This window comes from Rattus norvegicus, chromosome 1, assembly GCF_021556685.1.
Source record: "Rattus norvegicus strain SHRSP/BbbUtx chromosome 1, alternate assembly SHRSP_T2T, whole genome shotgun sequence".
In the NCBI taxonomy this organism is placed as follows: Eukaryota; Metazoa; Chordata; class Mammalia; order Rodentia; family Muridae; genus Rattus; species Rattus norvegicus.
In genome coordinates this window covers 269,487,579-269,505,399 of record NC_141534.1, presented here as the reverse complement: position 1 = coordinate 269,505,399, position 17,821 = coordinate 269,487,579, and the positions used below count along the sequence as shown (strand labels likewise).

Here is a 17,821-nt window from a genome sequence, read left to right as displayed (position 1 = left end):
TCCCGGAAGACCAGGCTTGATGAGGAGACTCCAGACACTATAATCCTCCCCAGGAAAGCCTAGGCTACAGACGCCCATAAAATCTGGGATCAGGGAGCAGGCTGCAAGTAGGAGTCTTCCTGTGCTCTAAAGTGAGCGTGATCTACAGGTGCCAGGAAAGGTGGACTGAGAGCTGGTGGCCATCGGTGGCGAGGGCTAGACTTCTTAGTTGAAGTGCATCCGGGAGACCCCAGGATACGGGCGCACTGGCTTGAGTAGTCAAGCAGGAGGCGCTCTAGGCCCATCTCCACCTCTCAGTTGGCCCTCAGTCTCCTCCTCCCGGCATTGGGTTCGCAGTCCCAGTACTGGAGAAAACAGATCTTAGTGGAGACCTATGGGAGCTTGCTGGTCCCGGAGTCTCCCCTGGGCTTTAAGAACGTCCCAGGCTCTTTTTTCCTCCGCGGCCGCCCTCGGGCCGACTTGGAGGAAGTGATCTGCGTTCCGGGCGGGGAGCCCAGTGCGGGGTGCGCGAAGACCGGAGCGCCGACTGTCCTGACAAGCTGCGGAGATTCCTGGCGGGGTCCAGGACAGCTCGCCCGGGTGGAGTCAGGATCCGAGGGCTAGGGGCGCGGCGGCCACTCCGGGAGGTCGGGAGGCGAGCGTGACCTCACTGGGAGGGGCCAGCGCGCAGCCAGGGCTCGGAGCCCAGCGCGGAGCCCTGCGCGGAGAACTCAGCGCCGAGCAGATAGCAGTGCCGAGAGCGCACACCGCGCCGGCGATGGAGCGCTACAAAGGTGAGGGCGCAGGGCGCACCTACTTGCTCCGGGTCTCCGGGATTCAGGTGACCAGCACGGACTGTCTACGCCCAAGGGACTTCAGCCCTAGAGAGGGCGACCGAGGCGCTACGGTGGGCTTTCTAGGCAAAGAATGCGATCCGTGCTGTTTGATATTCCTGGGCACCTAGGGCAGAGGTTTCTGCCTGGAGATCAAAGTGAGGCTTCTCACCTGTTGGAGAACCGAGGGTGTGTCCCGAGCCATCCGGTCACCCTCAGCTTTCCTCGGGGAAAAGATGTCTACTACCGCTGAGGGGGGCCAAAGTAAGGTCTCAACAGTAAGGAGCTGCTAGGGGCAAAGGGGCGAGTTGTAGGGTCCTTTCGAGGGATGCTACCATGTAGAGAGGTTTCTTGCAGATTCCCAGAAAAGCCTTGTCCGGTGGCAAGAAAAATCCCTAATCTGGTGGGGTGGCATGGTAGTCTGTTCTTGGCTCGGTCCGGCTCTCCCCCACTTTGTAGCCGTGCCTCCCCATGCCCTTTGCGGACCCTGCACTCCAAAGCTGCGTGGGGGTGTGGGTTAGCAGCCCAATGGGCTGCCCAGCAGGTGGAGCGTCTGTAGGCGTCCTGGCAGTTGAACGAGCTTGGATTTGGCTCTATCCAGGGATCTTGGCCAAACCATGGTGGGAGGGCCGGTCCGGATATGCCCGAAGGGTTTTGGAGCCTCGAGGCTGGAGTCCAGAAGCCTGGGATAGTAGGTCTTTTGAAAAGGGGGTTCAAGGTGCTGCCCCTGAAACGGATATTTCGGCGCGCCTCTACATGCTTCCTTCTGGGAAAAGCCTCTTGTACTCACTTCTTTTCAGGGATTGTCTAAGCTAAACCTGCGAGAGGAACTTCTGCTTCTGTATTTGTTTTCCCATGGGAGTGTGATTAAGGCGAACGCTCTGATTGCCAAGGAATCTCGCCCTCCCTCTATGGTTTCTTATTTATTTATGGAACTCACATAAGGGACTTGTGCAGACAGGCTTTAGTTCCCTAAAGTAGTAAGTCTTTCGACTTTTGCGTTTTTCTTCTCCTCAGGATCTTTAGCCACGAGTGACTCACCTGTAAATGCAAGGTCTAGGCACTGAAGTCAGCGGGGTGGGGGAGGGGTGCCAGAGGAAATCACTTCTGTTCCTTTCAGTGGCTAACCAGGTCTTATCTTAGTTCTGATGGAATCTGGTCAGTTTGTGAGGGGAAAGGCTGAAGTTGCCCTCATGCAATCTCAAACACTGGCAGCCACAGCACCTCTCTTGGTAGAAGGGGTAACATGTTGCTCCACCCTGGGCCTCCACACTGAAGGAGGGAACCTGGGACAAGGGAGGGGACGGATTGGGGCCTTGGGTGTCCCCTCACTGAAAATACAGACTCCAAGATCGCTTCAGCTCTTTGGATTGTGAAACTGAAGCAGAAGTTGCCCCCCCAAACTTCTTTGCCCAAGCAGCGAACTGGTTCAAGCTAGAGAACAGGCAGCAGGTAGGCTGCTGTGCACCCAGAGTTTGGGAGCAGGTGTTTTGGGTAAATAGTTTTTGAATTGGCTCGTGACAGGATGAAGTTTGCTCAGTTTATCTTTCTCTCCTGGGAGCTGATAATCTTCCTCTACCAGGATCCCAGCTAAACGAAGGGGACTTGGTTTCAGGTCAGGGTGCTTGTGTTTTGGAAAAGATGCATGCCTTGGAGATGAATGAGTGCATAGGCTTGAGAATCACCTGGATTGCAGAAGAGAATACACGTGGCCTTCTTCACTTCCACTCTGGGGAAACATGACTTCAAGTCTCACATGATGTCATGCTGTTAATATCTGCTAATTTTTTTCTGGGAAGAATGTGTGTGTGTGTGGGGGGGTGGAGGTTCCATTCTCTGTTCTCAGGAGAGGCAGATGAGTTGCGCCTTGGAAACTCATAGCCAATGCCAACTCTCTCATCTGTGTAAAAGCCCAGGGTTAGAGAACTTGCCTGGCATGTGCGAGAGCCTGGGTTTTAGTTTCAGTGCACACCCACCCCAATATTTTTAAGGTAGGACTGAATAGTTGCAGAATAAGTAGGTGTGGTGGTTTCAGTGGTAATGTTGAACAGGAAAACAAGATTTATCTAGGCTCTTGTAAAAATGACCAAAGAGAATTCTCATGGCGTCTGCCATAGTTTTAAACTTAAACACTTTGATATTTCCAATTTTAAGCTCTCTTCCCCTACATGGCTAGAGTTGCTCATTCTTCAGAGTCCAAGAGCACTGTCTCTGACTTGAAAGACTTAGAAAGCTACTATGGTGGGACAGCATGCCTTCTGTGCCCATGGCTTCCCTGTTATCCACTCTCAATCCTCCCCTTGGTAGGCCATGTTTTTAGCCTCTGGGAGTTGAAGGTTGGCTGAAACAGCTAGTACTGAAAACCAGCCAGACATTTCTCCCAGTCCTCTCCAACCCCCTTTGCTAGACCACCATGGCTTTCTCCATGAAAACCAAAAGGATGTGGGGAGTACATGAGGGTCCCTTCCCAGAGGGATGGAGTTCTGCTGAAAATTGCTATAAAGTGTTGGTAACGTTGTTACTATGCCTTGCATGTGAATATCTTTGGCATTGTATCAACAGTAAGACCACTACAAGTGTCCAGGATTCTGTGCCAAGTCCTACAGGGTGACTTGAAAAGATTCCCATCCTTGAGTGTTTATATATTTATGGCTCTCCTAAGAGCATCCCGTATCGCTGTGCATGCGCATGAGCCCATTGGCTGACCTCATCCCATGCAGTCAAGGATCCTGGTTCCTATTGCTCTCCCAGCTGGTGAGTGGGTCCAGCGCCAAGTGGCTGACCTACTGTCTCTGGATTACACTTGGAGCATCATGCTGAAGCTTCCTGAAGTTGCATCATGCTTGGATCCTAACTGGACTGGATGAAATATACAGACTTCATTTTAGATAGGTGACATGGGTAGATCCTTCTCCTGTAGCCTTTGGTTATTCATAAAGCCACTGCTTCCTTGGGTGGCTTTATGGTTTAGGAGGGGAGAGTGGTGAGATATTGTCCAGAAAACAACACGGTCAGGGAAGGAATCTTGTCGGGTTAAGAGCTGTGGTCAGGGAAGGTCTAAAAAAGAAAAGACAAATAATTTAGGGAAACAAAGCAGAGGGAAAACTTAATCATGTCCCTTTAGGAATTTTCTTTCTCCATGCCTAAGATCTCAGTCATTTACCTGTTGGTGTCTGACCCTGAGGCAGTGGACCTAACCTCAGCTGTCTGTGGAACCACATATGTGTGTGTCGCAGGAAGACAGGGATGTTCAGACCGACCGGACATTCCCATTTAAACATATAGAGTGCAGGTCAGGCACTGCAGTTTCCCAAGGTCTTTAGGTGACTATAATGTGATCTGAGTTTGAGAAGCACATTTACTTTAAAACAATGGAACATCAAAAAGGAAAACTAGAGGAGTAGACTGAGGCTGGGGGGATGACTCAGTTGGTAAGTGCTTGTCGTGCAAGCATGAGGACCTAAGTTCAAGACCCCAGCACCCGTGCAAAAAGCCAGATATGGCAGTATGTGCTGGCTAGCCAGTGTAGTGGGGTTGGCAAGGTCCAAATCCCCATGGACACATTTCTAATTTCCAAAACTATAAGGTGGAGAGCAATTGAAGAAGATTACCTGACAGCCTTTGGTTTGGTGTGTGCAAACATGAAGTCTGTTTCCTCCTCAGAAGAACCACTTTTAGGGGTGCCAAGGTCTGATGGTGCTCAAGTCCTTAAAGTGGTGTAGGATTTGAGTGTGGGGCACAATGTCTTCCCAACTGCTTTACCTCAGGTCTAGATGACAGTGTGTGCAGTTGTTGTATTGTAATGCTTATGGAACAATGGCAAAGAATTCAGCACACATTTAATGTCATTGCAACTTCTGCAGGCTGAACTTGATACTACACACCACCAGTAGCATAGCATTCCCTTACGTTACCCCCCATATTGTGGATCTACAGTTGGCTAACTCTTAAGGCTTCAGAACCTATGGCTGTGGAAGGCCAACCAGAATTCAAATACACATCCTCAACCTGAAGAAAACACAAGCAAGGACGGAGAGAACTTCTGTGCATGCTCTCTTGTCAAGTCCGCTGCATCTTGCGATACCTGCAGAAATCCGGTGCGATTCACTTTTGACTATTGTAGGCTTTGAACAGATGTGTGAGAGCGCTCTTCTCAAACAACTGCGGAGTCTCCGTGCTTCTCGAGCCCCAGAGCTCCGAGTTTGCTCATTGTGCTTGACCCTGGGCACGACTGACTTTGAAGTTCTTTGTGTGGGAAGCCTGGCAGCGAAATGGTTCAAAGCAGAAAAAAACATGGGAGAGGTCGAGTTGGCCTGCAGAAGAGCAGGAGCCAGGACTTCTGCTTTGGGCCCTTCCTCTCTCCTGATGGGGTGAAAGCTCTGGGAACTGGGCTGCTTCCAGCACAATTAAAGGGCCAGGCAGGGACAGGGAGCTTCAAAGCTGAGAAAGCAGTCGTCTCCAAACCCCTTTAATGACGGGAAATGCTCCTCTAAAGGAAATGCTCCCCTGTCCTTCAAGGGAGGGAGACTCCTCCCAAGTTAGGGAAAAGAGCACTTTGGCTGCCACCAGAGGGGAAGGGATAATGGCAGAAGACAGAAGCCCAGTAACCGAGAACCCACATGCCGTCCCTCCAGGGGCACTGAACTTTATAGGCCTCAGTTTCCCCACATACAAGACAGCTGTCATGTGTCCCTTCTGTGGCCTTTCAACCACTCGCCTTGGTCTTGGCTCACTTCTTCGTGGTCACTGAGGACTCTTCAGCTGGAGAATGTGTTTGGGAAGAGAGCAGGGTGTGGGGGGATGGGGCCGCCAGCAAAGGTCAGTTTAGGATTGCGATTCTTATAAATAAAACCGGTTTCCTGTGGAGAGATGGGGAGCCACAGACTTGGTGGGAACGAGAATGCTATCAAGTATGGAAGGAATTCATTTTTTGAAGGACTTGAATGTCATTATGTCTCCAAAGATTGTTAAGGCCAGTGCCAGGGTCTGAAATAGGAGATGAATCAGACCCGTTTGAGAGCCAGGGCAACTGAGGCCAAAGAGGGCAAGCAACCGTTCATAGGGTTGGCGACAGGATGTGGAGAGCTGGGTTTTTAAAAGGTGAATTCCTGCTGAAGAATCTATCTAGAAAAAAAAAAATTCCTGGAAGTAATGTCCTAGTCTTGTCAGTGTCTTCATGTCAGGGAGGGGTTAGCTACTGAGTGAAACTCCCTCCTCCTCAGGACCCAGCCCTGTGTCTGCCTTCCAGAAGCCACCATAACTTCCCCAGTCCCTTACTACTTTAGGTAGGGGCATCATCAATACATGGCATGCAGTAGACATGCAACAATTGTCCTGAATTAATGTCACTCGGTCTTACAATTAGATCCAGATTTATCATCCATGCCAGGATATACTCTGTCAAGATAGTGGCTTTGTGTCTGCCTTCAGAGTGACCAGCCCTTGGCCCCTTACCAGGCATGCAGTCGGGACAAATGAACTGTCTCATGAGTACCCTGTAGGGAGCACATACTGCTTCGTGCCCTGCTTCTCAAGAGCAGACCTTGCTCACAAAGGAAACGAGGCAAAAACCTTTGAGCTCGGTTCTAGAAGTGAGGCAGGAAGAGCCCCCGGCTGCCCCCGGCTGCAGCATCTTGAGTGCTCTCTCTGTCTGTTCCAGCACAGGGCTGTTGCTGTCTGGTGGTGCAGAGAAGAATCCTGCAGGTCTCTGCTTGTGAGTATGAGCCTGTCTGTGCCCTCTGCAGCAGCTCACCTGGCCTCCAGGATCCCCTGGGTACAGACCTGGCTCAGCCTATGCTGTGGATGGAAGGGTTAGGGGGATACCATGGAGCCAGCCTCCAGCCTGGGCACACAGGGGCTGGAGCTTCTAATATACCTTTTGCTACTAACATGCTGTGCGACCTTGGGCAAGTCAATTAATCTCTCTGGGCCTTGTCTCTGTATGAGTAAGCTACTGGTCACTAACTCACTCCCGGGGACCCTGGCGGAATAACCCAGGAATCACTGGTAAATACTTTGCCAAGGGCGATGCTGAGTTTGGTCAGGGGGACAGATACCACCGTGACTGCGATGAGGTTCTGCCCTGGGGGTGTGTGTGTGTGAGTCCGCCATTGATTTAGGCTCTGGCTGTGTGCATCCTTTGGAAGGTTTCAGAGTTAGGAGTACTCAGGCAAAGTGCTTACTTCCCAAGGCACCATATGTCTCGTCTATGCCAGCTGGAAAGACAGACAGGACTTGCTGGCTTGGCCTTGACCCTGGTCCTTCTGATTCTCTCTGATAACTCAGTAAGTTTATGTAGGAACTTTGAGCCCTTTGCTGATGTGCTGTCCCTGGGGTTCTCATTCTCTCCCCATGTAACCTACAAATGAACCAAGCGCAAACTCCACCAATGGAATGTGTGGAGAGCAATGTGCAAACCTGGGTAAGGGGCTGGCCTCACCCTGCATGCATTGCTCAGGACAGGGGTGGACAGAGTAACACGGGGGCACCCAGTGTCAGAGGTCTCACTGGGACCTAAGTAGGGGCAGGGCAACAGAAGTTCTCTACCCCTCCCCTCCTTAAAGTCTCTGAGGTACTCCAGGCCAGCTGAGGGTCTGGTGGAGAGACTGGAGCTTACAGGGAATATCAGCCCCAGCAGACTGCAACAGAGCCTTCTGCTCAGGATTAAACCAAGGGAACAGAACTGGCTGTTAACTGGAGAGCGTATGCAGCTATGTCACCCAAGGAATCCCATGGGGCAATGGGGCAAGCTACCCTCGGAAGTGGCTTTCCCCGAGTCAAACAACCAGCCATTCTGGTTTGCCTGAGATTTCTTGGTCTTGCTTCCTGGAGGGAAGCTACCTCTCAGGAAACCCTGTATCCCTGGGAAAACTGAGGCAGGCTCACCCTCTTCTCAGACCTCAGCTCTGGCGGCCTCTCTGAATCATCCCGACAAAGGCGAGCCAGTGTTTAGTTTCTGTAGTTAGGTAATGAAAGGCTGAGACCGAAGTGGTTGTAACTGTCCTCTGATGGTTTGCAAGATGCTAAGAGAAAGGTGGCCTCTGGAGCCTACACATTCACTTTGCTCACACAGTCTTCTAGAAAAGGCCAGGCTGCCTACGGAGAAAGTGAATAAGTTCAGTGGGTACCAGTGATGTTCTGGGGATGAGGTGGTTCACCATAGGACAGGAAGTAATAGGCGTTACAGAATGGTAGAAATGGCTAACCTCTTTATGTGATTGAACAGCTCTGTATACCTTCCAGGGCAGGTTTGTTTTCCTCTGTGTATAAGTTATACCTTAGTAAAACTCCTTTTAGAAATACTCTGCAGGCCCTCGAGTGCCTTCACGTGTGGCCCACTGTCTTGTCTGTCTGTCTTGGCAGTGCATCCCTCTATGATGTTTTCTATTACTTTGCTCCAAATCAATTTTCTGCTTTTGTGAACAACGTCACACCGACGGCCCCTTGCAGACCGTGCTGATGCCTTGTGAGCCAGAGGCTACCCTGAACACATTGAGCCATTTCAGGCCTTCAGTCAGAACTGGGTCTTGGTTTGCTGCTGGAGCTAGAACAGAATTGGGGTTTGAAGTAAAAAAGACTCAACATTGACTGCATCCTAAGAGGTGGAGACTTCTAGAAAACATCGGATGGTGCAAATTTTCTTCTCATTAGGAAGTCAGCAGTCCTCCTAAATGCCAAACAGCAGGTGAGCCCAAGAGGACCCTGGGTAAGGAAGCCCTGGTCATCCACCCTTCATGCTCGGCTACTAGCCACATGTGGCTTCACCATGGTGACTTTGGCAATACGACTTTGCACTGAGAAGGCTATTGATTTGGAATGGCCTGTCCAGGCTGCACCATGGTCCAGTCTTTGTTGACTTTCTGGCATTGGTGGTTCTGCTGGCAAGTATTAGACCAGGATTTATTTGAAAGAAGAGGAAGCTATAGCATGGCAAAATAGCAGGACAGAGCCTTGGGATGCTGACCACAGCTCAGTCCCAGGTCATGTAAAGGATTTCGCCAGGCAGGGCATAGTCGTGTGATGCAGGGGAATCATATCTGGCTGTTTCCCTTTATAAATCAAGCATGTTGAATTGGTCTGGTTTTTTTGGGGGGGGGTGGATTTCATTGGTTCTACGCCCTAGCTGGCTGAGGCCAGTTTTTACACCTTCATTAAGTATAATGGGTTGGACATCCATGAGACATCTATCCAGAAGATCATGTGGACAAGATCATGTTCAACTGTGAGTAACACCGGGAATTTCACACGGTATCTCTTCTTCAACACTGGTGTGTTCAAACCACCAGACACCCCCCAAATGCAGTTCTGGTCCACCCGCTGGCCATTCTAGCAGACTTAGACAATAGAAGACAATATTCCTCCTTGACTTTGTTGTCCGGGTTGGGGTTGCCATGACACAGCAAAAGTTTTGGACCTGTTCCTGGTGAGACTTCCCTGGAAGCAGATCAGGTCTGGCTGGGCCTTGTTCCCTGAGAAAGATCAAGTTTTGGGAAGCCCTGGAGTCCATGTCTGGTTTGTACAAAACCTGGAGGGTTGCCATGTAGAAAGGGGTGCCTGGGAGAACACAGGCAAGGAGACTCCAGGTAGTGCTTCATCCGCCTGCAGGTTAGGGCCACACTCTCAGGGCTATCCGCTCACACTGACATCCTTTGGGTTTGGGGAACCGTCAGCCATCCTTCCTGGTAGACTAGCAAGCTGGCCTTTTGCCATTTCCTCCCATCTCACCCCCTTCGTGTCCCCCCACACCCCAGTCCTTATACAACGGGATTTATTCATGTTAACTGTATTCAAGTTCCAGATGGGGGCAGAGAAAGAGATTGGGTTGAATGAACTTATTGTTTGGAGGTCTCACTGGCTTCTTTTATTTAATACCCACAGTCCTAGAACATATTGAGCGGATTTACTGAATTTCAAATGCTGTCTTTTGGAAAGGGACCCTGCTAGAGCGCTCGGCATCCATGGCTGCAGGGCCAGGAAATGTTAGGTGGCAAAGCTTGCCTGGGGCATCTCCACTTCATCCTTATGGCCTCTGTTCTCCCCGAGGCAAACATTCTCAGTCAGAATCCCAGACTCTGCAAAGGAGACAGTCACTTTCCATCAGTCCTTTGCTCCTTTGCATTGTGAAGAGTTTTGTGGCATTCCTAAATGCTGTGTTTTGAGAGAGGGGAGGGGGAGGGGGAGGGGGAGGGGGAGGGGGAGAGGGAGAGGGAGAGGGAGAGGGAGAGGGAGAGGGAGAGGGAGAGGGAGAGGGAGAGGATGAACACAGGGTCTTCTGCTTAGCTGTTGTGTGTTAGTTTTTAACTGTCTACATGGCACAACCTAGTCACTTGGGTAGAGGTAACATCCATTGGGTTGTTTAGATCGAATTGGCCTGCAGCCATGTCTGTGTCTTTGTTAATGATTGACGGGCAAGGGCCCAGCCAATGGTGGACGGCACCATCCCTAGGTGTATGAACCTAGGCTGTGTAAAAAGTACAGCTGAGAATGGGCAGGTGAGGGAGACAGCATCTAGTGCTTCTCCGTGCTTCCTGCCCTGACACCTCTCAGTGATGAGCAGTGTGTACAAATAAGGGTTTAGGGTGCTCCAGGGGGGTCTGTTAGGGGAACGGAAGCCCAAACTGTCTTTGGCAGCTCCCCCTGTCTCTTCTCAACTTACATTTTCTTACTCTTCCCTGTGTACTGTCCCCTCACTTCCCTTCTCTTTTCTTTAAATAATTTTACTTAATAAATAATAATATAATAAATAAAAATAGACTTATTATTATTGAGAGAGAGGCAGAGGTAGAGAAATACGCAGAGACACAGAGAGAAATAGAGACATATGAGGAGATGGGGTACACGCATGCCACAGTACATATATGGAGGTCAGAGGACAGCTTTGTGGATTTGGGTCTTTCCTTCCACCTCCGCATGTGTCCCGCCTGGGGATAGAACTTAGGTTCTCAGGCTTGCCCGGTGGGTACCTTTGCCTGACCCACCTGCGTGCGTGTTCTCTCTCTCTCTCTCTCTCTCTCTCTCTCTCTCTCTCTCTCTCTCTGTCTCTCTCTCTCTGTCTCTCTTTTTACCAGCTTTATTCAGAGATAGAACTTAAGTTCAGAGAGTGCATTTCCCTCTGAGCAGCTAAAACCAAAAAGACCCAGAGAAGAGGCAACTCTCTACCTTCTGTTCCCGAATCTCTGCTAACTACAGTTTCTCCTTTGGAGTAGCCGTGGCTAGAGTTTCAGGCTTCTACAGAGAAAACTGGTAACCACAGGCAGAGGACCAGGGCTTAATCTCAGCATTTCCCTCTTGGGAAATGGAGGAGCAAAGGAAAAGACAGCAGCCTCTCAACTCTGGGAATATTCTACTTACTAACTGAACAAAACTCCATCTGGCTTACCATGGGTTAGTGCATCAAGACTAGCAGTGTCCTGTCTCTGCCCCTCCCTGCCCCTGCCCCTGCCCCTCCTTCCTCCTCCCCACTTTAGTAGCAGTGTGACTTGCAGGCCATAGCCCAGGGTAGGATTGCAGTCTCAGCCTGTGCACAGCCCCTCCTACCACCCCCACCCCCCAGTGAGTGTCAGAGGGGGGAGTGGGCACACGGCGGGGGAGGGGGAGCATGAGAACGCCGCATTGTTTGGATAAAAGTTCCAAACATGAAGGCTCAACAGAGACTAAAATAATTTTTCCCATTGACCTCCTGACTTCCCAGCAGGCAAGCGCCCATCTCTGTCACGTGATGCCGGTTTGGTGTGTGTAACTGTAAACACCACCAGGATCAGATCTCTGAGAGTTATGGGATCCAGGTGTCGCCTGGCTGCCGCCTAGCTGCCTCTCTTAAGAGAGGGGAGGCCGCTCTGCTCTCCGAGGGAGAATCTAAGCTGCTGCCTTGAAATGGAATCTTCCAGAAGCATCTCCTCTCCTTGCACAGCCCATGCTTACTTGCTGGTTTCACTGACATGTGAATGACGTCTAGTACTAGGTTCTGAGCATGTGGGGCTTGCTTCTCTGAGGCCAGGCAAGGTTGTGGAATACCTGTGCTCAAAGTGCAAGAAGGAGAAGGGAGTGGGAGCCCACTCTCTCTGCTGCAGCCCATGGGTCCAGCTAATTGGAGCAAGGGTGTGCGTCAGTCCTGTTCACCCTGATTCGAACATTGGTATCATGTAACAGTGGGCCTTTGTCCTAAAGAGGAAGCCCCAAGAATGCAGGTGGCCTTGGAGAAAGTTGATGACCTTCTTGTCCTTAGCAATAGGGCTGGGGTTGTTTCAGTGAAATGATGTACGGATTGGGTCGTCAACGGGTTTGGAGGGTGGAGAGATGTGGGGAGTCTAGCTGCCTCCTCCTCTCTTTGTGGACCTAAACCTTTACAGATATTAGGCATGGCGTGTGGGTGCGTGTGAGTGCATGGGTATACATACGTGTTGGAAGAGGAGAGATGTCTTTGCCCCCTCCCCATTTTCTTGAGCCATCTATCTAATACTCTGAAAGCAGAAACTTGTTGACCAGAGGATGGTTTTCCTGGGGAGGGAAGGCTGAAGCGACTTGAAGGAGAGAGGGAGAGAATGCCGGGTGGCCTGGCTCTGATGTCTTCATCCTCTGCTGCTGGATGTCCACAGATGCATTTCTTCCCTGGTTGGAGAAAAAGCAAAGGCAGTTACATAGCTTGGAGCAGAACATTCTCTACACGTGACTTCTAAAAGATTGTCATAGAGCGTGACGATGGTTAGGATAGAGGAGGAGCCAGCCGGTGGGCTCAGAGTAAGATTGCATGGTGTCACTCACGACTTTATGCTGAACATTTCTTTTTTTTTTTTTTTTTTTTTTGTTCTTTTTTTCTGAGCTGGGGACCGAACCCAGGGCCTTGCGCTTCCTAGGTAAGCGCTCTACCACTGAGCTAAATCCCCAGCCCCTATGCTGAACATTTCTAACACAAGTACTTTTAGCAGTTGGGGAAGTGGCCGAGAACGAAAAGCACAAAGGAAATCCTTTGGTTTCTTTCAGAGTAGTCTAGACCTCCGTGAATGTCTCTTACCCCCAAGGGATCCACAGGAACCCTTGTTTTTCTCATATTTCTTGTCTATGTGTTTCTCAGAGACACAAACACTGTATTAATTATATTACATTATATTTAAATAACTTAATTATTATAACTAAGACAAACCCAGATTTCTTCAGGCACCTAACCATACTTCCTCCTGGGATATAGAAGATGCCTGTGGTAATTTTCCAAAGGAAAGCAGGGAGACGTTGGCCCCTGTCCTGCACTAAAGATATACTTGGCTTCTTTGATACGTGGAGCTCTTCCTGTGTGCCCAGCTTCTGCAGTCATTCCTGAGGCCACTCTGGGCTGTAGGCATACTAGACCCTGTGTAGCCATCTACGGTAGACTTTTGCAAGTGCTTGACTTGGGCTGAAATGTTCTTCCCTCGGGACTGTCGTCTGGCAAGCTCATTGACCAGAGTTCACTCAGTCTGGATGCCTTGACAGTTGCTCCTCCCAACAGGCATGTGTGCACACCCATGCCTCTTAGCCCTCAGTGTACCTTGTGCAGTGCTCAATGGCCGTAGCTGCTGTGCTCATGCTGTAATGAATGGACAGTTTACATATAACTCCGTGAGGGTTAAAGGTCTCATTCCTTCGGTCCCTAGCACCTTAGTGCCCCTGTCATGCTCAGAACATAGAATTTGGATGATGGAGAAACTCCTGTTGCCCTATATTTTCTTCAAGTTGAGTTTCATCGAAGTTAGAATTTCCATCACCTGCAGATACCCTGAGATGGTTGATAGACAGTTGGCAGAAAGGGAGGGGTATAGTTATAACATTGAAAACAGCAGTTCTCAACCGTGGGGCGTGACCCCTTTGGGGGTCGAATGACTCTTTCATAGCAGCCACATATCAGATACCCTGCATATCGGATATCAATATTATGATTTGTAACAGTAGCAAAAGCATATTTATGAAGTAGCAACAAAAAGAATTTCGTGGATGGGGATCACTACAACGTGGGGAACTGTATTACAGGGTCACAGGATTAGAAAGGTTGAGAACCACTGATCTAAACTTTCAAGGGATTGGCATTTAAGGTTTATAAGGCATTGCCACAAGACAGAGCATATGAATAGGAATTTACAGGTAGAGTGGCCACTGGCAACCTAACAAAGTATTTAAAGAGATGTTGAGATTCCTGTAGCCCTTGTTGACAACCCAGCCAGTACACTGCCCAGGAGGTTAACAGTTAAAAGCTACCCATGCCAAGTATTTGTAGGGAATGTCACCCCTCAGCCTTTAGGCCTGGCCGAAGGAGTGCCAGACCATGTAGTAAGACAGGAGAATATTCAGGCATGTCTTGGTTGCATTGAATATAATACACATTATATGACATAGAGATTACCAGCTCTACCAGGGGCAGAGTTGAGAATGATCTACCTAGCATTATCTGTTGCGGTCAGGAGTGAGAAACAGCCTCCCTGTGACTGAAGGGAGGGTCAGGAGAACTGGTGGGCACATGGGAAGGATTCTTTAGTAGCCAAGCCAATGGGTCAGGTGTCTGTGCGGCAACCTGGGTGGATCTTTAAGACTCGGTGCTGACTGAGGGCACAGACCTTTGGCAGTAGCATTTCTAGTCATTAAAAATGAAACAGTGCATGGCAAGCAGAACACATATCAAAAGTGCCTATTTGAAAGGGCACGGGGGCTGGGAAGAAGGGAAATTATATATCATAGTCTACCCATGCTACCAGAAGCTGACACGTAATTGTAACTCAAAGCAGACTTAGGCAGAGGAGGGCACCATGAGACACTGAAGCAGTGTGCTGTGAGAACAGGGGAAGAGGATCTTCTGCTCTGTGCCTGCCCCAGGAATTGGTGGCCTGTCCAAGGCCCTTTTCCCAGGAGGCTGTGAGAAGAGACCATTCTTCTACTAGGCCCTAAAGTTCACATATAGCTATCAGAGCTGTAGTGGAGGTAAGGGGGTTTCACCATCCCATGTCCTCACAGAGGGGAGGACAGTCCTGACAGTCCTTTTCTTATGCCTGGCATGGTCAGGCTGGCCTTTGATAGTTGTATATCTTTCTGTTGGAGCGGCCACCATGGATGCCTTTCTCTTAGTCATCTTTGGGTCTGTGTTACTAAGTACAGGTCATGGCCAACAGCCAACATCCAAATTCTGTCAGATTGATTCGGGCATTTCCAGCCCTTGACTGGACATAAGATCACTAGACAGTAATCCAGGGGCCCATTCTGCACCCTCCCGTCTGGCATACGTGAAATAGGCGTATTTAAATACTCCTATTCTGAGTCTGTCCAACCTGGAGAAAGTTGACTACTGATTTTTTTAAAAAAATGTTCCACAGTCTCTATTCCCACTTGAATTCAAAGTTGTTTTTCTGTGTATTCTTTTAACCCCTGAGATACAAAGGTATGTGTGTGCACAGGACCAGGACATGTGGTGCCTCATTTGCTATACCCAATGCTGTGCAGGAGGCAGAGCCTGCACACACTGGGGCTGTTAAATATAGGCAAAAGTTTATCTGCTGGCGTGTGGGATGGTTAGTGGACAGAAAAATTGACCTTCATTTCAAGCTGGGGACTAAAGCTCAGTGTTTCCAGGAAACAGGAGCTCCCCGAGGTTGACTTTGGTGGTTGTTTCCCCCTGTTCTCTCTCAGAGCTAAGGGTAGGTGATGTATAGTTCATTCTTCTAGCTCCACTGCCTGTGGCCCAGCACTGGCTGACAGTTCACCTCTGCTCTACATCTCTGGGCCTGGATGCTACACTCATAACCACATTTTCTGAATCCTCGAACAGCACAACAGTAAAGATCTTTTGCATGATTCTCCTAATCTTGTTTTCTGAAGTTCACATGTCCACCCCTCAAGGCCATACCTGGCCTTTCTGAGTCAGAGGACTTTCGATGTCATCACGACCTTACAGTAGTCTTTACACAGCTCCTTGCTTCCAAGTGTTTCCAAGTGTTCATGCAGTAGACACTCTGGGGCTTTGCTATGTAAAGCCTTGTTTGGGTCCTGCTGTGGTAGCCAGGCATGATGTAGGTGGATCTAAACCAGCCAGCAGTCCTACAGGAGAGGTTCAAACAGTGCTGTAGGTCAGGTGAGAGAAAGCAACCCCAGAGTACTTTGTTGGTGTTAACGTCAGCCAGTGTGGCCAGAGAGTCTCTAGGAGGTGACATTTGAGTTGGGACTTGAGTTGGAAGGAGAAGCTTTACAGAGAGGCCCAGGCAGAAGGATCAAGTCCAGAAGCTCAAGGCTGCCATGTATTAGAGTGGTGCATGTTAGAAGGAGAGGGAGCAGAGAGAACGTGGGCATTCTTGGGAGTTTGTGTCTCATTCTGAGAAACTTGGCAGAGTGAGATTTAGTTGTTGACACACCTACTGCCTCCTCCAAATGGCTAGGCCACCACTAGGTAGACTATTCTGAAATCACCCCACTGGGAAACCTCAAAAGAATACACTTTCATACTTTCCAAAGAAGTCATTTTATCAAGGGAGGTTGGAAGAGAGCTAGGAAGAGGCACAGTGGTTCCCGGGTCATTGTTCCCAAGGATCTTCCAAAGATGGTCCACATTCTTCCCACAAGGGTGAAGAGTGGTTACCTCTTTGACCCACCCCCCAACATCATCTTCCTGTTATTTCTTCTCTTTTTAAAAATATTTTTATGTATGTGAGTACACTGTCGCTGTCTCAGACACACCAGAAGAGGGCATCGGGTCCCCATTACAGATGGTTGTGAGCCACCATGTGGTGCTGGGAATTGAACTCAGGACCTCTGGAAGAGCAGTCAGTGCTCTAACCCCTGAGCCATCTCTCCAGCCCCCAATGTTTCTTCTTAAGCATCAGGTGTTTCTTCGCCTGCTGCTCAGTGTCTGGGGTCTGTATTTTGCTGTGGGAAAGAAAATGATGTTCAAAACAGTGGAGTTTGTGGGTTCACGTCAACATACTTCCTGTGAGTGCCGACTTGTAGGATGGGACAGTTACACTTTGAGCCTTAGCTTCTTTGTCAGGAAGGGACTGATGCTATGGGAGCTGTAAGAACTGAATGAGATTGATCTGTCTGTCTGTCTCTGTCTGTTTCTCTGTCTCTGTCTCTCTGTCTTTCTCTCTCTCTCTGTGTCTGTCTCTATCTCTGTCTCTCTGTGTCTCTCTGTCTCTGTCTCTGTCTCTCTGTCTCTCTCTCTGTGTGTTTGTGTGTGTCTTTCTCTGTCTCTTTTGTTTTTGAGGCAGGGTTTCTCTGTGTACCCTGGCTTTCCTAGAACTCTCTCTGTAGACCATGCTGGCTTTGAACTCGGAGATCCACCCACCTCTGTCTCTCAAGTTAGGGATTAAAAGCACGTGCCACCACAACCATCTTGGATTGAATAAGATTTTGTTGATAGAGAACATGGTTGTATGTTGAACTCCTGGGTTGAGCCCCTGAGTAGTAATGTTTGGTGGGTAGTAGGAAAACCAGACTGAGGACTGAGCCTGCTCTGGACTGCCGTGTTTATTCTGGCGCCTACAGTCTCTGCTCTCTGAAGTGCCACCCTTGAGCTATGGGTTGGGAGAGGATGCAAGCTCATCGCGAAGAGTTGGTTTTGAACCTGTTCATATGAAGGTTGTGTGTCTTTGTTGATCCTTATTGCTGCCTCTCAGTTTTCCCCATCACTGTTCAATACCTGATGAAAGAAACTATGTACAAAATTGTTTCAAAAAGAGAAAACACTGAACATAAATAATAAAGGGGACTCTTGTAGCCTTATAGGGCAGCGTGCATGCTAAGAAAGTCTACGGAGCCATGGTGGCCATGGTAACCAAGGCCAGTCTGCTCCTGATACAGCCTCAGTAGCTATGGGTGGCGGCAAACTCTCCTAGTCACGGAGACCCAGGGGATGGTGGACTCTCTTTTTGAGGTTGGAAAGGGGCAGGGAGAGGGTCAGGTTAGTGGTGAGCATCTCATCCCTGCAGACAGCAGAGCATCCGTGCCAGCATGTACGACCATGCCAGCACGCCCACTGGAAGCCTGAGCGCCTTCACTTGGCA

At 49.6% G+C, this 17,821-nt stretch overlaps 1 protein-coding gene across 21 annotated transcripts in view; it reads left to right on the top strand.

The window, feature by feature from the left end:
- Nucleotides 1-349: 349 nt before the first annotated feature.
- Nucleotides 350-17,821, top strand: part of Afap1l2 (actin filament associated protein 1-like 2) — a 97,747-nt gene continuing 80,275 nt past the window's right edge. For 8 of the 21 annotated variants that reach the window (XM_087650179.1, XM_087650153.1, XM_087650095.1 and 5 more), the window contains exon 1: nt 702-773. In XM_087650179.1, coding sequence (XP_087506305.1) covers nt 758-773 — 16 coding nt within the window. In that variant the 5' untranslated portion in view covers nt 702-757. 21 annotated transcript variants of the gene reach the window in all.